Genomic DNA, 26,778 nt, shown 5'->3' on the forward strand with positions numbered 1-26,778 from the left:
GTCTAAAGGGACTGCTTTTATGAGCTTTTTTGGCAGCATTACAGTATGCTCAAATAGAGACACAAATACTTAATGATCCTTCTAAATATAAATACACATGGATGCACAAGATTGGTCACTGGTTTAAAAAACTTCTTAAAAACTTCTCAGTAAATGTGTATTAATGAACAGTATAAATAATAAAGGGCAAGCGATGCTTGCGTAATTCGCGCAGCATCATCAAAGACTGTTCCCAACCACAGACTGTTCACCCCACTCCCCTCCAGAAGGCGTTACAGGTCTCTCCGCACCCGAACCAGCAGGTTCAGAGGAAGCTTCTTTCCTGCAGCTGTCACCCTACTGAACTCTAGCTCTGCATCCTGGTGACAACCAACCAACTAAGCCCCCAACCCCCCTATCCCACCCATAGTGTTCTATTTATTTACAAATGTACATACTGTAACTACACAAATACATAGCAGTATTCTACTGCTTTTCATACTATTCATCCTGCACTTACACTTATTCTCACTACTCTTATAATGTTACTGTTTCTGCACAACAATAGTACTGTTACTACATTGCACATATAGCTGTACATACTGTACATATCTGTCTATATGGCTCATACTGGATATCCATATTTATTCTGTTTTTTTTATAATAATACACTCCATATATTATTTTGACTACTATCATAATGTTACTGCTGCTACATTGCACATCTGTACATGTTGTTCATACATTGTTCATATTACATTCTGCTCTTATAAGGTAACTGCTAATACACTGCACACATTTATATTTAATTGACTCTAAACCACCTTCTGTTAACCATCTGGACACTACTGTTTACTAGGGCTGTGCTCGATTGAAGAAATTCTTAGTCGACTAACACTCATTCAATTGTATCGACTAATCGATTAGTTGATTTAATTGACAGATCTGTAAATCGGAGCAAAAGCACCACTTTAATTCTTCTTTACCAGAGATGTGCTCGTACGTTTCTTGGAAATAAGTCTTTCAGCATGAAAAAAGCATAAAACATGACTAATCGACTAAAGAAATCTAAGTTGACTAAGACCAAAACGACCGATTAGTCGATTTATCGACTAAGAGGGAGCAGCCCTACTGTCTACACTGCACTATATTTCTTGTTCTGTCTATACTTGTATATCACATTGCACTTTTCTGCTCTTTTTGCACTTCTGGTTGGACGCAAACTGCATTTCATTGTCTGTACTCTGCACAATGACAATAAAGTTGAATCTAATCTAATCTAATCTAATCAATCCATGTGCACAGATGAACCAAATGCCAAACCTTGAGTTGCATAGTTATCCTGCAACAGCAGCAACATCCTTAACGTTCAAATGTTCTCTCATCAACAGCATGATGTATGTTTGTGTGTTTGCAGCCTCTCAGCTCCATCAACAGGAAACCTATTAACTCGCTGCTTGGTAAATGATCATTGGCCCTTTGTTCAATCTTGATGAGTAATGGACCCCCCCCCCTCCTTTGTTATGCCAAACACAAAGCATAATTTATGCCACACTAAAGTCACTCAGGCCCTTTCTTCTTCTTGTCCCCGGAGAGTGCTGGGTAAATAGGATGACATGCTGGGAATAACAAAATAAAATTGAAATCGCTGTCTGTGGACTGCTAACTAATCCATCCATCTATCCTCTTTGTCAAATTGCACAGGAAAGTGCAACATACTGCAGCTGAGGTATGCATGTTGGGTATCCTCATCTTTTCAGGAAACAAGGGTTTCTTAACAGTTTTCATCAACCCTGGGTTTATAAAACTCCCTCGAAACATCAATAACTGTAAATAATTTCAAGAAAGTACAAAAGACACATCAAATGGGGGTCAGATGTTTTTTTACCAAAAAGATGAATATGCAAATCATTCAAAACATCAGCAGAACAGCCCAAAACAAACCCCTTCGTAACCTAATTTTCATTTGTGAAAACATTCAACTGGATCTTATTGTTTTAGTGTTTGATCCATCAATACCACTTTGATGCATAGCTGGATCTGGTTCAACAGCTCACTGATTAGTTGCATCGGCAAATCTGATGATGTAAGTGGCTCCCTACAGAGACAAATAAATCAACAAGATAAATTAAATCACAGACCATGTGTCAGTGAAGTATGAATCTGTGAGCTCTCGTAGCAGTTTCAAAGAATATTTTTGCTAACAAATGCCAGCATCTCTGCCTAAGGCAGATATTCATGGTCCCCAGAGGAGGAATCCTACAGACTTTGGTGAACTCCCGATTTTCCTTCTAGCACCAACAGCAGGTCAAAGTTCTCAATTATCCAGTGAAATACATCAACTTTACGGACAAGAAATGTTAATTTTAGTTATACATATTCACAGTTGTTATTGCTTATTTAAAAAGTGTTTTAAACATTTTATTAAATTTACTTATTTATTTTAATGTTCAAAATTAATTTCAATTCAACATCTAGTTGATGGATTGGCGCAAAATTTCATACAGACAGTACTAATCAACGGCGAATATTTAAAATTCGGACTGATGAATCGTCACTGCAGCTTTGAAATGAAGGTGAATTAAAGGCAAAAGGAAAAATGTGATGCATTAGTTCAATTAACCTCTACTTTTAGGGTGATAAGGCACTTCACAATATCTGTCATCAATTAACTGAAAGCTAGTAGGATCAAAGATATTGATGGCTGAGTAAAATATATCCTGTGGTAGGCAGCTATGGGAAATATTTGGTCATTCCATGCAAGTGATTATGCCATTTAACAACTCAAGACAAGAGTGTAATTTACATGTACATAAATACTGGCCATAGTCTCTATAATTAGGGTTTAGTTAGCCTCTAGTAATTGATGAGCTGTCATGAACCACCCACTTTTCAGACCTTTCTGTATAATCAGAGTCAGATATTAATTTTTTTTTAATATGAGATTCCTTGTCCTAAACACTTGGATGCACACAGACATTGTGCATATGTAAGCTATATGTTTAGGTAATGTTTTTTCTTTCATTTTCTTTTCATTTCATGTGTCATCAGGAGTTAGACGGAGCACAAGACTCTCATCCATTGTAATGCACTGCTTCCTATTACATATTAACCTGAACGAGTTGAAATCCGCTAAATATGGCAACTTCCATAAAGGTGTGAGTGCAGCATACCGTGATGGACCCATGCTGGACCAGCTGACTAGCTGACAACAAGCCAGAGCTAAAAATATATTTGTTCTTCTAATGAACCAACGACGAGCCCTCAAACAATGGTTGCTTACGGTACACAGTACAAGATAAATTGCTCCGAATCACCTAAATACCTTTGAAATTACCGTGACCTCATGACTCTCAGTGACAATACTCTGCTAAACGGAAACAAACAATCACAAAGTCAAGAGACAAACAACAAGCCACTGCCATCATTTTTCTCTCCTCCCTTTGACTTTCTGTTCTAAGTCATCTCTACCCCCTTCGGGTCCATTCCCCCCACCACGCAGAGCACCCTATCTGACCGTATTATCAGTGGACAATGTGTCTCTCACTTCATGTGCTTCTATAATAGAAATCAAACAGGAAGGAAACTGAGCTGTGGTTGATAGTACAACAGCATCAAAGATTAACTTGCCAAATGACTTCTCCCAGCATTTTTATGTAATGGTGCTCTGAAAAGTTTTCATTAATAGCATTTTTTTACTCTGGAAGAAGCGCTTGTTTACAAGACGTGGGCAGTGGTTGATTTTGAATTTAAATATTGTTTCCTCTCCAACGATGCGAGTGGTTTGCCTTCTTTGTGTGAAACAGCTGCAGTGGCTTGTAACATTAAATGTGTCTCTTGTGGTTTCTAAGCCCTCTAAAATGTAGTGCTCTCTGTAAACTGGGTGTGATCACATGATTAAAGAATTCAGTGTGACATCCTATTAAGTACCAAACACAATTTCTGCCCTGATTAAGCATTCCTTTACATGCATCCAACTGCCTTTAATCTGATCGCAGTGGAGAGTCCAATCCTCCACATTTCAGCGAGGTGGCCGACAAGTGGGAAGTGAGTAGTGTCTGAGAGAGTGGAGCTTAGGCGTCACATCATATTACCTGAGGATGCGTCAGCTAGGTCAAGTCATCTGTGTCTGCTGGTGCGGGTGGATGTTCCCAGCTGCACAAACCAAGCGCTGTCTCTCCTGGGACGAACTTACGTGCCATCCTCACAAAAATATTCTCCGACGTGGAGGGCGGGTCAATGTGGGTGCAGTGTGTAAACTCGGCTCATCATTGACACTCCAGTTGGCAGAAAGCATGTGAAGGCTGCGGCTAATCCTGCTGCCATCAAAGGGCCCCATCTAGTGTGATTTCCTCCCTCAAATCCCCTGCAAAAGCTTACGGGTGTGATCACACCTACACTATATTTCCTTTAGTCTGAACCTTGGTGAGAAAGTTTACTTTACTGCAGTTATGTGATATGTTTTTTTTTCTTGCCCTACATCCCATGCATCTTCCACAAGTTCACTGATAGTTAAGCCAGGCTATATTTGATTTGCAAATGTAAGTCTGTCTCTTGCTACACCAAGCTCCTCCATTCCTTTAGCGCTGTCTTTTCTTAGACGTCTAAAGGACTACCCTGTCTTCCCACTGTTGTGAATAAATCATTCATATTTGGCTTTTGAATTATTGAACATACAACATATTACTCTCAGTGAAGGTAAAAACTCACTGCAGCCAAAAGAGATACTAACTTTTTAGGGAAGTGGGCCCGAAAGTGGATAATCCTTTGCCGAAATTGCATGCTTGGGTATCTTGTGAAAGAGCAGGCCTGACATTGATATATATAACTTCTCTTTTATTCACTTCCCAGCACTCAAACTGGACTCTTCTGCTGTGACTGGGTCAATGTTGTGGTGTGTTAGCTTCAATTTGCAGTGTTGAATCTCTACTCAAAGAGGCTGGAGGTGCTGAATGGGTACTCATCCATAAGCATGGCTTTCACAGCAACACATCCACATTTACATATACAGAACAAAATCAATACCACTAAAGAGCATGCTGCAGTTATTGTGACGTGACCCAGGCCACAGGACGGGCAACCTTTTCTTCAAGTCTGTCAATAGCTTGCTGTTATTGTGAGAAAGGTTACTTAACAAAGGGACGTTATTGCTCTAGTACAGTATATAAGCATATTGCAGGGGGAGAAAGGAGGCAATAAGTTGGACATTCAGATTTGCAATTAATGTAGGATTATTTTTGTTCATTATTTAAGCACAATGTTATTCAAAAAGTTGAAAGGTAATTTCCCCTCCATTCGAATTATAATACATGAGGCAGCGTTGTAATCGAGTCACCAATTGTCTAGTGATCGAGTCCGAAGTCACGAGTCACCAAAGAAGAGTCTGAAATACATCTTTTCTTGATGAACCACTGTCACTTATATAGACAGACCGCTCAGAAAGTATAAAAAATCTTTTAAAAATTCTTTAAACATTTGTTTAAAATGTCTTTGGCATTTTAAATGTTATATAAGGCAACATTTAACCACAAAAAAAACTGCATGTGTAAATACAGAATGACATTAGAATTAGACTGTAGAATTAAACCATAGCTGGATTACCAACTGGGCAAAGTGAACAACTGCCAGGGACCACACCTATGTGTATGGTGGTTGGTAATTTGGTTAATTCCTGCATCGTTAAAGGGGCACTCTGTGGATTTTACATATTACTATATGTTCAGTTTACTCATCACAGTGAGTAGGCACTGTGAAAAAAAAAGTATTATTTAGCTCTAGAGGGAGCTTTCTAAAGGCGTGAAATTTGAAATAAATGAACATTTACCAGGAAGGGAGGCTCTAACAAAAGACACTGTTGACTTGCACTATGGAAAATGTAGGATTCAGTGTTTTGAGGGCTTGGCCCATGCTTAAGACTAACACTCAGGATAGCTCATGCTCTGCTGCATCAATTACAAACTGGCTCTTTTCACCCAACTTTGTTAGAGGTGCAATACTACAGTGCTGGAGTAACAATTTAACTAATCTTGAGACAATATCTCTTTGTCTCAAGATGCAGGTTTGTCATTATGCCCGCTTTGTTTATTCACACAGAAATAAGCAAAGTGCGCATAATGTGGCCCAAGTGTGTGATTTCACACAGCATGCCGGTATTGACGTGTAAAGGCAGTTACACACCAACCAGACGGCCAACCGTCGGCAGAAAAGCCAGTCGGACTGATCAGTCTCCCCGGGTTGGTCCAAAAAGTGCCTCAGAGCACGCCGAATAGACGAGACGTAATACGTCTCCATAACAGCAGGCGGCGCTAATCTGTATTGTTGCCCAAAAATTGAAAACCGGCAGCTGATTGGACGAACGCGTCATGTGGGTTTGTTTTCTCCGGAAATTCAAAGACAGACTGTCATGGCGGCTTGTTCAGAATACGATCTCATATTGTACCAAAATAGTTCACAGAAACATGTTTCTGAAAACATTTTAAGAGAGAAATAGGCCATACAGTTGCTGAATCTGTCTTAGTTTCAGATCAACAAAGGTCAGTTTAAAAGATTTTCGTCAGATTTTGAGAGACACCGAACAGACTCAAGTCACCAACCTCGCCAGACTGTCCAACGGCCGATTATCGGCCCGGTGTGTAGCTGCCTTAATACAACAGCGTCAGTGCCTAGTGCGTGTGAGCCAATCCGCTGTTAATCAACCGAGTGAACCCGACCTGACCCCCAAACTGCCAACTTTAGTAGTAGTGTAATTGTCAGTAGAGAGGACAAAGACCGCTGTGTGTGTGTGTGTGTGTGTGTGTGTCTGAGAGAGGGAGAGAGCGAGCGAGTGGAACAGAAGGTTGCCAACAATGTTTCTGTTAGTTATTAATAATAACTACTCAGAACGCTGCTATGTCACTTTTTGACCTGCCTGTAGGTCGACTCACACATGTAGTCCCTATATGCCAGCTATCCCTTTCCCACAGATGTCAGTTCGGCGCTGTGACTACCTCCGCTCCCGGCTTAAAGGCACAGCAACACTGCCCCCCATTCCGTTTTCTAAACTTTCACACACACAGCGAGGCGGCTTAAAGGCGCATCAGTCCCGTCTTGAACAGGCTGTGTGAAAAGGGCTCCTGTCAAGTGTCCTGTGTCCAAATTTAGTGTTAAATCTTTCATTATTTCACTTTATACTGTGGGGGCCTACAACTTATTTTTGCCCAGGACCCAACGTGTTTTAATTGGGCGCTGATTAGACTAATATTAAAGTGAATGGTGAATGTCAGAGATTCTATATTCCACGAGGGTGACAGCAGTGTCTCTGAAAACATCTATTGAAGCCTGTCAAGACCCTACAGGATCATAAATCCATTAGCCCCAAACGCTAGGGACCACTACTCTAGCACCACATTGTCTTTATTGACATATGCAGCATCAGCCCTGTAAACCCAAAGGAGCTCCGTGAGACAATCAATATCCCTCTGCAGCAGAGCACTATAGTCATCAGGGACTGCATAACCGTCACAAAAACAAACGTCAATCCTGAGCCTCATTTGCAGCACTCCCTACTGTTCAGATACATTTTCCAGTGCATGTCCTTGGGAAGCCTACATGGCAGTGACAGAGCCCTAATTACAGCTAATTATGTGTCTAATTGGCAATTCCCACCCTAATGAATTATCTCTTTGTTTTCCATTGTGAATCACATCACACACCGAACATGCTCTGCATTGTTAAATTATAACAAGCCTGTTTTCATGGAGATCAACGCAAACAGTTTACAGAACTGTATGTACAGCTCGTGTAGGGATGAAAATAATCCCAAACTGACTTCATAATTATTTTAAATTCTCTGTAAAAGCCTTGTGATTGACTAGAAGCAGAAAGAAGTGGGAAAGATCCTCAGAATGGTGTGGTTTAGGTGGGTGTGCAGACTTTCATTTCATGGTACCGGATTCAATCACCTACTCTACCTTTTTCAGACATGCTCACTCACAGGTGGGTGCATTTGTCCTGTCTGACCTTATCACAGACAATAGAGGCCATGAGACCCGACAGTGGCGGTTTGCCACACTCCCACTTATCCACCATCGGAATACAAAGAAAGGCCTGTTAAATGGTTCATCGTCTCATATCACAATTCATCAAACCAATGTATACACCTCCAAGTTATTTATTATTTATCTACAGTGGGGGAAATAAGTATTTGACCCCTTGCTGATTTTGCAGGTTTGCCCACTTACAAAGAATGCAAAAATCTACAATTGTAATCATATGTACATTCTAACAGTGAAAGACAGAATCCCAAAGAAAATTCCAGAAAATCACATCATATGAATTTATTAAAATTGATAACCATCTGATGAGGAAAAACAAGTATTTGACCCCCTGGACAAACAGCAAGTATTCTGGCTCCTACAAGCCAGTTAGTCTTTCTTTAAGACACAGCCCCAATCCGAACCAATTATCAACATCAAATACACCTGCCTCACCTCGTTACCTGTATAAAAGACAACTGTCAACACCCAAACAACCAGCATCCAACATCACCACCATGGGCAAGACCAAAAGCTTTCTACGGACATCAGGGACAAGATTGTTGATCTGCACAAGGCTGGGATGGGCTACAAGAGAATCGGAAAGCAACTTGAGAGAAAAGATCAACTGTCGGTGCAGTTATCAGGAAATGGAAGAAGCACCACACCACCGCCAACCTCCCTCGGTCTGGGCCTCCACACAAGATCTTGCCTCGTGGGGTGTCCCTGATCATGCGAACGGTGAGGAATCATCCCAAAACCACAAGGGGGAACTGATGAATCAACTGAAGGCAGCTGGGACCACAGTTACAAAAGAAACGGTTGGTAACACACACGCCGTCATGGATTGAAATCCTGCAGCGCACGCAAGGTCCCCCTGCTCAAGAAGAAACATGTACAGGCCCGCATGAAGTTCGCCATTCACCACCTGGACGACTCAGAAGAGGCCTGGAAGAAGGTGATGTGGTCAGATGAGACCAAAATAGAACTTTTTGGCCTCAACTCAACTCGTCGTGTTTGGAGGGCAAAGAACACCGAGTACAACCCAAAGAACACCATCCCCACCGTCAAGCATGGTGGTGGCAACATCGTGCTTTGGGGGTGCTTTTCAGCCAAGGGGACGGGACAACTCCATCGTATTGAGGGGAGGATGGACGGGGCCATGTATCGTGGAATTCTGGACCGACATCTCCTTCCCTCAGTGAGAGAGCTGAAGATGGGTCGAGGATGGGTGTTTCAGCACGACAACGACCCTAAGCACACCGCCAAAGCAACAAAAGAGTGGCTGAAGAAGAAGCACATCAAGGTTCTGGAGTGGCCTAGCCAGTCTCCAGACCTGAATCCGATTGAAAATCTTTGGAGGGAGCTTAAAATTCGAGTTGCCAGGCGACAACCTCGGAACCTGAACGATTTGGAGGCTGTCTGCAGGGAGGAGTGGGCCAACATCCTTGCCGAAATGTGCACAAACCTTGTCACCAACTATAAAAACCGTTTGACATCTGTGCTGGCCAATAATGGCTTTTCTACAAAATATTAACATGCTGTTTGTCCAGGGGGTCAAATACTTGTTTTTCCTCATCAGATGGTTATCAATTTTAATAAATTCATATGATGTGATTTTCTGGAATTTTCTTTGGGATTCTGTCTTTCACTGTTGTGAATGTACATATGATTAAAATTGTAGATTGTTGCATTCTTTGTAAGTGGGCAAACCTGCAAAATCAGCAAGGGGTCAAATACTTATTTCCCTGTATTACTGAGGCTGCTAACCTATATTATTGCAATAACTTATCTGCTATAATTCAACTGCTTTTTTTTATAAAACTGTAATTTTTTTTTAAACTTTTACATGTTTAGTGTTTGTTGTGATTGCTTTTGTATTCATGAAAAATTTCAAAGTGGCTTGTTTGGTGCATATTTTTCCGTGTAGCCCTCAGTCTCGGCCCTCCTTGGTGGCTGAAACGGATAATTGCATTGTTTAAAAAGTGAGTGGAATAATTATGTCTGGCGTGACCAGATATTTTATAAATATCTTAAATAACACAAAACAACTAAATGGTGGTAGGTAATACATCTGATTTCATATACTGCTTTAGTAAAAAAATATTTCCTGGCTGACGATGGGAGCAGCAGGACGCAAAAAACGAAAATGACTGTTGCTAGTCTTACCGTGCCAAGGTTGCAATAAAGGTTTCCTAAATGCCATATTTGATGTCAGCTTACAATTGATTGCATGTTTTGTGTAGATTTGGACTTTTGTTTATTCCACTTTGTTTAAACGGCGAAGCGGAGGAAGCCTAGTGACGAGTTCATAGCAACGAGTTTGTGTGTTGAATGTTACCCAGTGTCCTTTGCTGAATGGTCTCAATGTTTTATTGTTTTATTTAATGTGAATACTAGTTTACTAGAGGAGTAACTTAGTATTTGAAGTAATGCAGTAATGCAGTAATGCAGGAAGTGTGCATTTAGTTTCCATGCTTATTGTGTTTCCACAACAACGTTAGTGAGTAAATCTACTGAAATGGCCACCACACCATAACAGAGGAGTGGGATGCGTCAGATGAAAATGCATATGTCATGCCTGTAAAAAAAAAACAATGGTAGTCTGTATATGTTTGACAAGCGCAAACCAGTACAGAAGGTATTGATAAATTCTTGGGAAGGGTCATGCCTTTTTCCCAAATCGTTTTGGAGAGTCATAGACATTTTTTTACTGGTGAGTCCCAAGGTCCCAAAACTCCTCCGGTGGCCCCTTAAATAAATAACGAACAGTCCCCAATGTGATTTCTGTGAGAATTTTTTTTTTAATTCAATAGAAGGGTGTAGCAGAACAATGTGCAACTGGTTCCACACTGACTGAAGAGGCTCATTCATGGCCTAACTCAGAAGTGAGTGGCCACAGGTATGAATCCCACACTGTCCATCTATTTGTGGCCTCTATGACCTCTTACCTAACCCCCCCTGAGAGGATTGTTAGCCTCTGCCCAACTAATCTTGTTACCTTCTGTCCAACCAGCACAAAACACATTCATACCTCTGTCAATCACACTAGATCACAGACTGATATCTGTAACCCAGTAACCCATGTAAACAGTTCATCAATACTACAATGAGCCTCTGTCTTCATTATGGTACTGAGGCTGAACAATGACACCATCACTTTTATTTCATTGTGGAGTATAGTGGGAGCAGTAGATACGTTTCCTTTGTCACAAGCAATCAGGCTGATCTCTGGCATTATGAGCAGTGACTCCAAAGAAAGCTTACTTTCCCCCATTTTGAATGTGGAATATAAAGCAACTTACTGTGGGCATTTGGTAACTAACTTGAATGAATAATGTAGGTACAATGATGCAAGACACCAGGATGTAAAAGCTCATATTAAGGCCCATAGTGAGACAGCAAAATAATATTTGTAGTTTAGTGAAGTTTACCTACAGCGCTTTTATTTTTTTTATTTAAGGGGCGCAATAATAGAGAGCAGTGCGATGTGTCCTTAACCGAAATGTAGGACGATGGGAGCAGCTGTAAGGTCGATGGGCGCTAATTCTAAATGCGTAATTAAGAAACACTGCAAAAATAATTAAGCGTGCTATAAATTAATCACAGTCTGCGAATTAATTTTCTGCTTCGGGGGTTTCAACCGCACAGACAATCAGAGGGAATGGTTCATCTGGAATTAGGAATTTAAATGCCATTCTCTGGCGTAAAAAAAAAAACAATTCATTAATTAATTTGGCACTTGACCTGTTCCTGCCCTCAGTTTTTAAAAGACCATGCTCTCTGTATTATCTGTTTCATTTCAAAAGCAGGGTGCACTACGTGCGTAATTTTGGTGCCATTGCAAATTGACAAATTTGGCAACTTACCTATCGACGCTGATCACGCACAGGGTCATGATGGAGGCAGTGCAGCACATTACATCCATGCCGATGAAGATGTTGCAGAACACCTCTCCAAAAAGCCACTTGCCCCCGGTGAGGTCAGTCACTATTACAAACGGCATCACAACTATGGCCACTGACAGGTCCGCCACTGCGAGAGAGACCAGAAGGTAGTTTGAAGGTTGCCTTAGTTTCTTCACCACGCACACCGCGATCACCACCAGCGTGTTCCCCATGACGGTGACGGCCGTGATGATCGCCAACATCACCCCAATAATGATCTTCTCCGGGCGCCCGAAATCCTGCAGCTGCTCCCCGCATGACTCGTTCCACATGGTTGTGGGACTGACGGTGACCAGGACGTTGTACATGAGCTGCAGAGTGCCATTGATAACTTCGGAAATATCCTCTTTCTTGGTAAAAGTGAGCTCAATTCCCGAAGTATTGAACATCACGACAACGTTTTCTCGGAAGGGGTGCAAGGGACACCTCGCCAGTGCACTCTACGCGCATATTTGGATATGTGTAACTTGCTCTCGACTCCTGTCCAGCGGTTTTAGATCGCGACTGTTGCAGCTGCCCCACATCGCAGCTGCCAACAACTCACACAGCCTTCTTGACTGCTTTCTGTTTAGGAATGCTCTGTATGAAGTGTTATAAGTGCGCGCTCCATCCCTTCAGGGGGAAAAATAACTCATACTCCAAAAGCATGACATTTGGAGAAAAAGAAAAAAGTTATAGACTCTAAACATGCCGAAGTGCTTGTTTCTCAGTTCACTAACCTGGACAAATATAGACTGTTTGGGGAGTTGCGCTGCGCAAACCGCACCTATCAATGTGACGCATCACTTAGTACGCACAGACTGACTACGAGCCATGAGGGATTCGGCAGCGGTTTCAAAGTGGATTCACTGAGTCCAAGCGTGCAAAGCCATTAACAGTTTAGTGGTTATTTGGGCATTCTCCTAGCTGTACTCACCATCTTAATCGGAGAATAAAGATTATAGCACGAGTTTCCTTGTGTGCCTTTTTATTAATATAATCTAACGCGTGTCTATTTTATAACTGGCTGTTAGTTAATCACAAAAATCCCACATCATATCGCACACATATCTCCTCCCAAGCACACGTCTCTGTATTTTTTTATAATTGTCCGAATGAGCTGATTTGTGTTGAAAAACAGCCAAGCCTTTTTTGGAGAAAAGGAAATCATGCAGTAGAGTTTGCTTTAAAAAAAGAAAAAAAAAGAAAAAAGAAAAAGCCTGCTTTTCCCACATGCCTCTAGAATTTGAAAAAGAGACAGGAAATTAACCTCATGGCATTTTGCCAGTGCCCCCAACAAGCAAAAACCCATCAATAGAACATCTCACTCAAACTGTGAGACTCAAACTCAACCCTTACACGTTTTTTTTCTATTGTGCTGATGCCTTTCTTGGTTGCCTTGACTCCTCAAATGTAACCTCTGAAGACAAATCTAAAGAGAAAGTCCAGCACTGCTGATGATGCTGAAAGAGGACATATGGGAAAGCTTCCCAGGATTTTGGCTGCTTGCATCATCGGCCAGACAGCAACAGCTGTGGTGTGTTTGTCCCCCCCTGGCTCTGGAGGGGCCAGTGCTGTTTCCCACAATTCTCTTTATAGCCTGTCATCACTGCTCTTCCTCAGATGCGAGCCACCACAGCCATGGCCTTTTAGTCACCATTACCTACTGCTCAGTCTGACAGACAGGACAGTAATGATTGTCACATCACATTAATGCCACTGACCATTGGCAGTTTTTGCCAGACCTTCCGCTGTCAGGTACATTTGGCCCATTTACGTCAAGGAAATTACCAATGCGTAGTCAGAGGAGACAGGTCATGATTTTTAGGGTGGAAAGCCACTGAGGCAAGTTCTCAGGGCTTATGCAAAACCACCTGTCAACACGTCAGTGTCTCTTTCCGCCCTTCCGAGGGTCTAAGGAGAGGTTACACCTGCTTTGGGAGCAATAAGGAGAGACGGTTAGGAGAAAGCACGACAAGAGAAATTTAAATCAAACTGCTGCAAACAGTAGAGCTTTTCCATCTTTGTGGAAGCAGCCACATAGACCGACATTCAACCATGATTAATTTGTATCTCTTTCCGTTTTTTGTCTCTGTGTTCGTTTTGGGTCTCTTTGTGGTGGTTTTGCATGTTTCTGTAGTCGTTTTGCCTCTCTTTGTGTGCCTTTGTGGTAGTTTTGTGTGTCTTTGTAGTCATTTTGTATCTCTTTGTGGTCATTTAGCTTTTTTGTGTAGTCGTTTTTCATCTCTTTGCGGTTTTATTGCATCTCTTTGTGGTTGTTTCGTGTCTTTTTGTGGGCCCTTTCTCATCACATAGTGTTCCTTTGTGTTTCTTTGTGGTTTGGGGTCTCTTTGCGTTCATTTTGAGTTTTTTTTGTGGAGTTTTTTTTGACCTTTTTGTTCCATTTATTTTTCTTCATGTTTGTCTTTGTAGCTATATGATTGACTATCCAACAAGAAACGGTCACTTCAAAGGTGGTTCTGGCCCAGGGGCCCCCTATAGTACATTCAGTTGTAAGTTGGGATAAGTCTTGGGCTTTGATACAACCACGCTGAGACAGCTAAAAATGCAGATCTGTGTGCTCCTTTATTAAAACGTGTTTAATTACAGGAAATTACCTTAAAATGCAAAACTTGTTTGGATCCCCCTTGCAGTCCAAATCCCCGGTGGCCTGTTTGGATCTTGGGTGACTAAGACTCTGTCCAATAAACAAGCCCCATGGTAATCCATGTGACTTTTGCTCGCAAGCACTGGAACCATTCTAATTGGGCAGTAAGAACAAAAATAGTGGTAAACATGTCCTATAACAGGAACAATGCAGGCTGCCATCACATTTTACATTTTGACTTGTAATTACACCAGCATGTTGGTCATTTTCTGATGTTTAAATGTCAGAGCACAGTGCCAAAAGCAAGCCTTCAGGTCTTATCCAAACAATCTGTATTAGACATGACGGGTAATGCCATTGACTATGTTGTCTTGGAGCCCATCTGTATCTTTGACATGAACTGGCATAATGTTATCAGTCAGTCAGTTTAAGTCAAATGCTCTTTAGAAATAGATTACAACTGAAAGCAGACAGGTGGAGATTGTTCCTCTTCACAGGCCAGGGGTGATGGATAAACATTGTTTATCTCATTTTCTTGGCAGCAAATTGAGGATTTGCGAACATGACCTTAATGAAGCGACACACGGAGTAGGAGCTAATTTCATCATGATAAAAAAAATGTAAGAGAGGAGCAGAATATAGAAAAACAAAAAATGTGTTTCTGAAGTACCTGGCCGCAGAAATGACCAGTGAAAAACACATAGGGTGTTTGTGATTTTGTGCTGAACACAAAGGGAGGATCACTTCCAAATGACAAACACAAAATATTATAAAACCATGGGTTTTATTTCAATCAGCCATATAATTTAAAAGGATTTCATTCTGCTTACTATAAAACAAGCTATTTTACTAGCTTACTAAAGATGCCAAGTGGATTCTTGTATTGTCTTAAACCCCTTTATCTCAATTTCATAGCGTCTCCATGCATATATTTTTATCAACCTTTATTTAGTCAGAGTCATAGGTGAATAAAATCAGTATCAAACCATAGAACATTGATCACATCTTACATTAGTGAGGTAAACAAATCAAATCAAGCTACTGTGCATCTGCTCACCCAAAGTGTAATTGATTGAAAGTGTGATTTTGAGGGGAAAATGATCCGATAGTGATGACTTATACAGTAAAAAGTCCACTGGCAGCTTGTACAGTATGTGATTGCTTTTTACAGAAAAACAAATTTTAAAAGAGACTTTGTCTTAGAAAATAAAAGTAGGTATTCAAAATACATATTGCCGTGCATCAAAGAAATAGGTCATGTCCTGTTGTTGTTTTTTAACACATCCTAATAAATCCATTAGCAAAAACGTTAGATCATAATACATATTCATGTGGAAAAACCCATTTAAAAATCCCATTTGCTAAGTCATAGCCACAGCAACAAAAGGCCTTTAGGTTTTGCATCACTAAATATATCCTGGCTTTTCTTCTCTTAACATAGACTTTATATTCTTAGCTGTCATTAGCAGTTTTAAATGTGATTCATTTAAAAAAAAAAAGCAGAATTACAGCAAGGGTCGTGCCCTCATGTTCATTCTTAGCTTGAGTCAAAACAAACTTAAATGTTATAGATTTATCTTAAGCTTCAATGGTAAAGGCCATATTTTGACATGGAATATCTACAGTGTCATCCACCAGCTCACAAATACCAACAGTATTCCTCTCCATGTTGGCCCTGCAGACTTCTGCCATCACCGGCAACCTCCATCCAGGGACCACATATGAAAATGCTCTTAGCTATATCTGGGGTAATAAATGTATTGTTTATCGTCCCTGATAAATGCATGTATATGCAGCCATAAGCCTTTCTAATTGCTTAACTGACCTCTTGGATTGTTTCAAAAAAAAAAAAAAAAAAAAATACAGTAACATGTTAGCCTTCCTTACTTTGATTATTGCAGCTGTAGGGAGTATAAAAACGAAGTCACAAACTCCTACTGATTGCTGCTTACCCAGCGCAAATCTGAAAAGGCCTTGCTCTAATTATAATAACATAAAACCTTCCGACTGAGAAACTGTTAGCTACACTGTTCTACATTTTGCTGAGGCACCTATCCAGAGCCACATAGTGAGTAGTGAGTTACTATACAACATACATTGATTGACATGTTGCAATTACTGTTACATGACACATAATATCAAGCTTGATATATTCTGATGTTGGCTAGGCCTCATGGAGAGGTTTTGGGGACAGTGTTTAAAGTCATAATGGAAGGTCACTTTGATTCTCACATCTGTGGCAGTTACCTCTATATGTCAATAGATGGCATTACAATCATTACTTACAACAACTTACAACTTAAAACATTTACAAGCCCCACCGGGTTCCCTTTTTGTTTTTTGCTGTTTCATATGTTGTTGTCCTCCAAAGACCAAGGATTAAATGGAATCCGTTGAAGACTAAAAATAGAAAAAGGCATGTTCATCAATCTAAATATAAGGAGGAGAGTTTATTTTACGGCAGTGAACCGCACTATCCAATCTGGTAATTCCCCAAAAAACAGTAGTTGATATAAAAGGACCAAAGGAATGGTTACTTTCTGGAACAGTGATTCATTTATTCTTGCAGAGACCCAGGTGCGAGCACAAAGTCATCACCTCAATGCCGCTGGGAGTATTTCTATGATTGTTTCAAAAGAATTTAGGGCTAATTGCCAATATGCCTGGCCGCTGACCTGAAAACCAAAGCTCTGTGAGCTGTTTGGACTTTTAAGAATGTTAGTCGACCTCATTCGGCATTCTTATTAAAAAAACAAAAATGTTTTCAAATAACAAAGAGACAGAAATCTATACACATGTCAGCAGCTGACCTTGAGTAGGTGGTAAAACAGCTTTTCATCATGCTTATCTTTTAGTTGTGCCTTTTCTTATCCAAAATAAATATCTGTAGTTGTAAAGTGAGGCGCCAAGGTTCGTAAGACTATTATTACTAAATGCTCTTGAAAGCCATACATAACTGTGATACAAACTACAATACAAAATGTGGGTGATTGCCCAAAAGACAACAGTTTAATCACACAGTAACCATTTTTAGCTTTGTTTCAAGCATTTTAAATATGGACATTGTTCATGATGTCACAACCCTTATTGAAAAAGTTCTCAAAAGGGGCACAGCATCTACAGTCATTTTCAAGTCTGTGCAAGTATTGCCCAGGAACTAACTAACTAACTCTGAGCTTAATTTGTGATAGTTAATGATTTGTGAATAATCGTAAAATTGCTATCATAAATTAGATTTATTGCCACCATATGGTTAAGCCTGTCAAACATATTACTCACCATCACCAAGCTGGACAGAGATACAGTACTTGCCCCAGTGACTTTAGTGGGCTGTAATTGGCCATAAACAGAAAGTTGTGTATCTCCTAGGTTAAAATGTGTAGCCTACTGCGTAAATATAAACCATGCCATGCTAAATCATAGCCCAGAAAAAAACTTGTTTAAGACAAACAATCTGCAATTTTCATGTTGGAAATTGCCTCTAGCTGTTGTAGCTATACAATTTCATTTATAGATTTAGAGTTTTAGAATCTTTTAGAAAGTCGGTTTTGCACATTAATTACGTTGACTGCATTATTCGGGTTATATTAACATTTAGTCATTTTATCATTATTGGATTATTCCATGGTAGCTTAATTTATATGAGTCTACATTAAAAGTAGGCTACAGGACATGCAGGTCACTGACATTTACTGACTGTTGTCATGAAGTGACACGGATTTACCATTTTTGCACACAATTTCACATTTGCAACACAAACTATTGAACTTAGATTGCCAATGTGTTACACCGCCAGATGGCGACAAAACTATACCCCAATATGTGTCAATTAAAAAAAAAGATTGACAGTTCCGTAAACGAATTGTCTTGCGGCCGAAATTACTGATTATCCAATCAGGGTACGGGAGGGAAGATACCGTCTATCAACCACTTAAGTCCAGTATCAGGTGGATTCATTTAGTACAGACGTTAAGCGGCTCTGGTTAGGAATAATTGGACACCTCGTGCCAGGTGAGAGATATCTGTCTAATCAGTTATAATTTCTCATGATGTAACATTAGTAATTGTCCGTGTATTGTTCGCTAAAAACGTTTAGCTTTTTGGAAATATGTGGCTGTATTTAGTTTCTAGTGGTTGTCAGTCGGCAGCAAAAATTTTTTTTCCCCCAACACGTGTTTTGCTAGCTAACATTTCTGTTAATTTTAGCTAACTGTGGTGCCATGCTAACAACCCAATTGCTTGTGTCTAGCTACTTACTTATTTAATGGGTAAATAAAAGTACTTTTATGAAGATTAAGGGAAAACTAGTTACGGTAATGTTAGCCGTACCTTTTTTAAGTCAGACAACCCGATAATAAATAGCTGATTAGCATAACTTTATTTCTTAAAGATAGCTAATGCTAGCTTACTTGCCACGTGGTCTAGTCAACGCTGTCTTTCCAACACACCCCTCTAACGTACAACAGCTGAAATATTCTTTGCATAGCGATTAACTTGTACAAGATCGAGTGAAACATAGCTTTAGTACTTTTTCATCGAGTTTTGGGGTGATTTCCACATATACATGACAAGCTTTTTTTCCTCACGAGTTAGCTAACTTAACTGCGCACAAATCTATTAAAAAAATTATTTGGTAAGCAAAACTGCAGCCTCTTGATGAACTGAATGCAGTATGTCGGTCTATCAAATGGCTAGGCTTGAGTTGTGTATCCCAAACGTCACTTCTAATCAGGGTGGTAACTTATTAGTTTAGGCTAGGGCTGGGCGATAGGGAGAAAATCAGATATCACGATATTCTTTATCAAATACCTCGATATCGATATTGCTGCGATATTCTAAGGTTGACAATTGGTGCTTTATAAAATATCTTCACACTTAGATTTTAGATAAATAATCATCAGTAATGTAGATATAATATCTAAGTGGGGAAAAGGCAAATAATAGCTAGAACAGTTCAGAAAAGTACATCACTTTACTGTAATGCAGCCTTTAAAACAAGACAACACTTATGTCATGTCACCATATTCAAAATCCAAGATGATATCTAGTCTCAAATCACGATATTGATATATTGACCAGCCCTAGTTTAGGCAGATGTAACATTAACATGCATTTCAGTGCCTTGCTACTACACCACAGAGCTTTCATATTTGGTTCAATGACGAATAAGGGTTGGCAAGATGAGAAAATTAAAAAACTTTGAAAAGGCTTTTTTAAAGGCATCCTTGAGTTTCGTTAAAGTGTATATTTTGTGTTTTTATTTCATTTGAAATAGGATTTTCACCATTTTGTTTTTTTACTAAGGTAAGACCAAATAGACCTAAAATGTCAAGTGGTGTAACCACAAAGGAATGATTAATATTTCATCCACTACATTGTTTGTGAGTGCACTCATACAAATATAACTCCTATTTCAAAATTTCACCCAAAAATAGATTTTATTAGGATTAGTTTTAAATTTAAATGATATTTGTAATTGCAACATCAAGTGGTAGACGTGCTGGAAACTTTTGTTTTCTAAATATTCTTGGACAAATTGTGTAAAAAGTCTTAAAAAATTGTTTCTACAGTGGAGTAGAGTATTACATTTTATCAAATATTAATTTACCTGCACATTATCATATTTTCAAGAAAAATACTGGTTACCCCATTTGACACAAACCAGTTAAACCACCTGATGTGATGCTTCTATAGTCAAAAACCTTGACACTATCAAGCACTGCAATCAAAGTAGTTTATTGAACTTGGCTTTAATGTAATTTCAATGACATATTTAAATTTAAAACTCATTAAATTAAACAATTAACATCTTAACAAATTGTGTGTGTGTGTGAGAGAAAGAGGTAGATGGGTAAAAGAGAAAGGGAGAAGCAAGTCTGTTTAGGGTTGTGCATGCCCTTCAACGTGTTTACAGTTAAAGAGCTCATATTATGCTTTTTGTTTTTATTATGCTTATGCTCCAAACAGCTCTATGTAGTCCAGCCTTTACTTCAGAGACAAACGTGCGTCACTTTGTAACACACGTTATAACGCTCGCCTAGCTGCTAGCATGGCACTGCCTCATACTCTGCTTCTGACTGGCTAGCAGTACTTACTGCACATGTGCAACTCCCAACAAAGATTGAACAGAAGTAAGATGTCTCACTCTGTAGCTAAAACAGAGAGCTCAACACACAGGGTGAAAAGAGGAGCTACAGCAGTGTGCAGTACAACAAAAATATGGTGTTTTTGGAAAATTAAACCATGTAAAACTATTCTGGTACAACCTCTAAATGCAATTATTAACCTGAAAATTAGCATAATATGAGCTCTTTAACTTATTCTGGTGCATTTATCTGAATTCAATTTGAACAGCATTTTTAATATTTAAGTAACATTTTATACTTTAAAAAAAAATGTTTTAGGTATTTTAAAGCTGCTGTTCTTGTACCACATTAGGGGGCCACAGCTCAATTGCCTCATTCTATTTTATTAAATTATTGTAACTTTGCAAAGGAATGATATACATGGGTTTCTACATGCAACGTCATCACTGCTTGCGCACGCAACCGGGGGGCAGAAAGAAGACGTGTTTTGTGCTTTTGTGTAGCTAGGTAGTAGTAGCGGCATAGCGTAAGTCAAAATCCCAAGGAGTTGTTGAGTAGTTAATTGTACAAACAGAGCCAGTGATGGGTGCCTGATGTTTAACACACCTAGGAGGAACCATGCTTTTGCCAAAAACCGGCAGAGGTTATGGCTTCAAGCCATAAGAGGGGCAGATTGGGGTCATATGCAAGAGTCAGGCTCCCATTGTATCAATCAGAAAAGTTGCAGCTTGTTGTTGTTCAGCTCAGTGATATCTACCTGTCAGGGCTGTGGTACTCGAGTCCGGACCATAGACCGTTAAAGATCCGGACTCAAGACAAGTTTAGACAGCTAGCTAAAGCTACGCCGATGTTTTGCTAACGTTAGCGCAACAGCGTTAGCCTAGCCTACTAGGTACATATTACGACTACCTTCGGAGTTTACTATATCTGCGTCAACGTTGCCAACATAAGACCTGTGGCGTTAGTGCTCCTTTTGTACATAACTTTATTGAATGAAATATTAAGCTTCGCTCCTCTGAGATGGATGGGTTTTTGTTATGTTACATACAAAGCTAACTGGCTATAGTTAGCCTACATTAGCTAGCGGACATTAGCTAACGTTGCCGAGACAGTGGCAGTAGAGGATCGGCGAGCTAACCAAGACAGTGTTGTTGCCCTCTCGCCCACAATCAACCTCTGCTGCTAAAAACAATCAAACCGCAGTGATGTTTTGAAACTAACATATCGTACCTTTTCCCAGAAATCATGGCCATTATTTTAAGGCATAAACCAACCATAAGGGTACACTCAGGAGTAACCCTGCTGCTAACACGGGCTATTACATTAGCCTAAAATGATAATTATAGCCATACATATATATCACAGTAACACTGCAAAATTAAAGACCGACAAACAGATGCTACTAAAATCCTGTTTTATTTGAGTCAGCAGTTATATACAAACAAAAGGAATACGCCACTGGAATGCATGTCGACATTCTAGCAGCGATGTTTCCCCATTGGATGAATGGCAAACAGAGCTATAGCTAGCTTCCTCGTAACAAGACCTCTCCAGCTCACAAAAATTGATTAAATTGTAATCGGTCAAAAACGTTAGCTTTGTAAGACCATAAAGTATGTGTTATATAAATGCCATGACGAAATTCAAAGTGTAAATATATGCAATGTATGTTGAAAGTCTAGCCACGATGTTTCCCCATTGGAATGAATGGCAAACAGAGCTATAGTTAGCTTCTCATAAGAGAGCTCTCCAGCTCACAAACATTGATTACATTTTAATCGGTCAAAAACGTTAGCTTTGTAAGAGCATAGAGTATGTGTTATATAAATGCCATGTCGAAATGAAGCGATTAAGACAATGTGCACCGAGACAAAAATGCGTTTGCATTATCGGACCAGCTCACCAATCTGGCTTTCTGCCCCTGGTATGCGCACGCACCCTGTAATGTTTGTAAACAAGAAACCCGTCTATAGGAATTTTAATTTAAGGCTAAAATGTTTTGAAACACTAAGGCCTTGCACTATAATGACTGATTCTTAATGTGTTGGATAAATTACTTTTAAAAAATGTTCAATGTAAAATCGAATTTGTCAGGCATTCTAATGGACATATAGATCAACATATGGCCTTGGTGTAAATAATCAAACATCATTTTTACACTAAATTTGTAATTTTTATTCAAAAGAATGTTTTTCAATGTTTTACTTGGGTTATACCATTTTACATGTTAACCAAAGAACTAGGGCTGCCACCTCTTATTCGACTAATTGATTGTTTTGGTCTTAGTCGACTAAGATTTCTTTAGTCGATTAGTCATTTTTTATGTTTATTCATGCTTAATTACTTATTTCCAAGAAACTTCTGAGCACATTTATGGTAAACACAAGATTTAAAGTGGTGCTTTTGCAGGATTAATTGTGGAGAAACTCAGTTTTACAGATGGTTAATTAACTACATTTATATTGTGCTTTTCTAGTCTTAACCACCTCTCAAAGCGCACAGCTCTGTCAATTAAATCAACTAATCAATTAGTCAACAAAATCGTATAAGTGTTAGTCAACTAAGAATTTCTTTAGTCGAGGACAGCCCTACAAAGAACTGAACTTAACCTAAAAATGTCTTGACTTATATTTATCAGAGTTATTAACCTTGTGATGCAGCAGTTATGCTGATCAGGGGTCCTTTTCTCTGATGTAAGTTCCTGTCATGTGGTCTTCTTGCTGATTTTAACAAAATGGCACCTTGAGTGGTGGTTACACCACCTTGACATTTCAGGAAGCTAGCATGACTGACAGGATTCCCTAAATTATTAAAATAAATAACCATTATTTTAAAATATATTGTAAATGCTAGGGTTGTGCCGATGGACGATATCATCCACGGGAAATTGACAAGTGCGTCGGTCTTAAACTAGCAAAGACACAAAGACAAGACATAGGGCTCCTTAAGTGGAAGCTTCTTTTTTCCCCCTTTACGTGCAACCTGTTTGTGAAAAAGACCATCGCTTTGAGAAGACTGGATTGGCTGTAGTGATACATTCTCTCTTTCTATCTCCCTGTCAGCTGTAGCTCGCTCTACCTTCTAGTAACGTTGGACAGAACGGTCTCGAGTGAGAGAGAAAAAAGCGTTAACGTGGAACGCTATCACACTTTCCTTTCTCCCCTCATTGGACTAAGTTTGTCGACACTACTCTGTGCGTGCATCAATAAGTAAGTCTGAGGTCCTGTAGGTACGGGACGATGTTATGCAGGATTTATGAATGTACGTTAGCAACAGTAGGCTAATTCACGAGGGTACTATTTTATGTGTGAGCTACTATTGCACATCTGTTCATGTGCGCTGCAAGAGTTATGTTTCTGTTTATTGAATGCGAAAATGTGACTACACGTCGCGGCGATGCACGTCTCTCGGCCGTGGCTCGGTAGCATTGCATTCCCCTAGGCGAAAAATCTATTTAAATGAATTAATTTGAATTTTTTGTTGCGGGCGATTTTAAAAAATAAGTAAATCGAGTTTTTGTGTAATGGCGCATTTTTGGCTCCCGGAGCTTCCGTAGCGTTAGTTTCACATAGCAGTATGGCAAGCAACAACAACATCATAGCACACATGAAACAGCAACAGCAAGTGACAACATGGCTACCGGTGAGAGTGGGAAGTTTGTTCCCAAGAAAGGAATAAAATCATCTGTTGTTTGGAACTGGTATGGGTTTGCTGCGACAGACGTGGAGCAAGAGACCCCACGCTGCAACATTTGCCTAAAGCCCATCGCAGTCAAAGGCAGCAGCACCACTATTCCAACACCTGAAACGGAGACATCCAGCGGAATATGAAAAATGCCAGTCTTTCCGAGACGAACAAAACCGCAGTGACCAACAAACCTTAGCTAAAAAACAGCTAACTGTAGCCGAATCCTTTGCACAAGGCACCGCATATGACAGGAAAGGGGCACGGTGGAGAACAATCACCGAAGCGGTCGCATTGTACATGGCCAAAGACATTAGTGATGTGCGATACCACTAAATTCCTATTTGATCCAATACCAAGTAATACCCAGGCTGGTATTGCCGATACAGATACCGATACCAATACTTTTTACGTATTTTATTTGTAGTGTGATGTGACAACTAGTTTAAAGTAAAAAAAAAAAAAAAAAAAAAAAGTAGGTTGTAGGCTTACCAATTCCAAATTATAGCTGCATAATGACAAGACAATAAACTACTCTCATATTATTTAATTATAAAGAAAATCTCAGAGACTTGTACAGTAAAACAGGTTGAAAATAACACACAAATTTGACTCTTAACCTCTTGAAAACCGTTAACTCAAATTGTTTTCACAAAACATTCATGTTTACAAAAAATAAAATAAAAATAGGCTCCCCTGGCCAGCTCCGTCACAGAGCCGCAGTGCACACACATCTGACCGGCGGAAGGAGAAGTAGTTTCTTCCCCTAACCGGATAGAATTAGACTTTTCTGGTGACAACAAGTTACTTATGATAACATAAACACTCACTCCAAATTACTGAGTTTAAATATCGATCTTTTTATACGAGAATCAATACTAAAGCAGGAGACAATGGGATCGTAAATATTGATACTTTAGTATCGAGCCGCACATCACTAAAAGACATGGTACCCATATATACCGTGGAGAAGACGGGGTTTATTAATTTGATTAAAACCTTAGACCCCAGATGTGAGCTACCCAGCCGCAAGTACTTCAGTGAAGTCGCCTTGCCCCAGCTGTTGGTTTAAGTTGTCTGCCGTTTGTACTTATTGCTTTCCTTAATAAGTAGGGAGGAAAATTGGAAAAAAATCGGAAATCGAATTTGGTGACTCTTTTGTTTTTTTTTTCTACAGAAAGTTGCCAGATTTGTCGCTAGTTGCTTTTGTGAAAAAAAGTCGCTATGGGGATCTGAAAAGTCGCTAAGTTGGCAATACCGCCCGCGACGCACACACCAGCACACAAGTATAAACATCAGACCACTTACGTAGGCTACGGTGAAAGCTCCGAACTTCCTGTGGAAAGCATAGCCTAGCCTACTTTTTGTGTTTAATCCAGGGTCTGACTTTTAATTTTTTTTAAAACTGAAGGCATTTAATGTTCAAAATAGTATTAATAAATATTTGAATATATTTGAATATTAATAAACAAACAAACTTTGAATATGATTTTTGGGCAAAAGTCAAAGCCTTAATAGTAGTAGAAAAAAGATATGAGCGCCCCCATTAATCGCCAATTATTCTCTTAAAATTAATTAAAAAACTCTTTAAAATATGGCCTCTAAAAAAGTATGTATTGATGTAATTGGTCTGTTTTTTTAATGTAATGTATTTAAATTTAATTTAACCTTTTTATGGACACAAAAAAATGGTGTCACGTCATTGACCCATTTACCGTTATCTCTGAATAGAAGATGCACATTGCATTGAAATGTTTGTCATTACAATTTAGTGTGCATGGTTAGGCCTGTCGCGATAGTCAATAAATCGAGTTATCGCATGATAAAAAAAAACGAGCTCGATAATTTTTCCGGCCGCGATAATTTCCATTTGCATGCTTGTTTATTTTCCTCATCTCTCCCTCTCTTTCTCTACCAAAGAGACTGGAGGACCACTCTCGGTTCCTTAGCGTAACGAGGAGTGAACCCTCTTGTCAGTCGCATGGTCTTTGTGTGGGCGGTAGGCTACTCCAGGCGGAGAGAGCGAGAGAGTTGGAGCAGGGTTTCCTGCAGCACTTTGCAGTTAAGGCGCCGTCAAAAAAAAAAAAGTATATGAGTGACATCCACCGTGTTACTCTGCGTCCCGTTTTCTTCCTTTCATTCCAAACCACACAGCTGACAACCTGCAGGTGGAGACTGTGGAGACGGGCTCGGACATACACGCCGCTGTAGACTCGTCAGTCTCGCAAGCGGTTTCAGGAAAGTGGCTGCATGTGTCCGACAATGCACAGAACATTAACGGTACAAGCCTACAGCTGTCCGCGGACACGGAGTGTGGAAAGTATGTCAGAGTGTGTGTGTGTGTGTGTGTGTGTGTGTGTGTGTGTGTGTGTGTGTGTGTGTGTGTGTGTGTGTGTGTGTGTGTGTGTGTGTGTGTGTGTGTGTGTGTGTGTGTGTGTGTGTGTGTGTGTGTGTGTGTGTGTCGGCCCGCAGCTCCGACCTGC

At 39.8% G+C, this 26,778-nt stretch overlaps 2 protein-coding genes across 3 annotated transcripts in view; one reads left to right on the forward strand and one right to left on the reverse strand.

Moving 5' to 3' along the window:
* htr7c (5-hydroxytryptamine (serotonin) receptor 7c) overlaps window positions 1–12,615 on the reverse strand; it is a 36,593-nt gene extending 23,978 nt beyond the window's left edge. The window contains exon 1 of the mRNA XM_028578552.1: window positions 11,861–12,615. Coding sequence (XP_028434353.1) covers window positions 11,861–12,327 — 467 coding nt within the window. The 5' untranslated portion in view covers window positions 12,328–12,615. The remainder of the gene's footprint in view (window positions 1–11,860) is intronic.
* Window positions 12,616–18,430: 5,815 nt separating this feature from the next.
* The window catches only part of piwil2 (piwi-like RNA-mediated gene silencing 2), a 41,296-nt gene continuing 32,948 nt past the window's right edge, over window positions 18,431–26,778 (forward strand). Inside the window, exon 1 of one of the 2 annotated variants that reach the window (XM_028577215.1) lies at window positions 18,431–18,536. The gene's annotated coding sequence lies outside the window, so the exon portion shown is untranslated. Of the gene's footprint in view, window positions 18,537–23,780; window positions 23,821–26,778 lie in introns of those variants that run through there. The other variant, XM_028577216.1, reaches the window with a different exon arrangement.

Source organism: Perca flavescens, chromosome 5 (assembly GCF_004354835.1).
Source record: "Perca flavescens isolate YP-PL-M2 chromosome 5, PFLA_1.0, whole genome shotgun sequence".
In the NCBI taxonomy this organism is placed as follows: domain Eukaryota; kingdom Metazoa; phylum Chordata; class Actinopteri; order Perciformes; family Percidae; genus Perca; species Perca flavescens.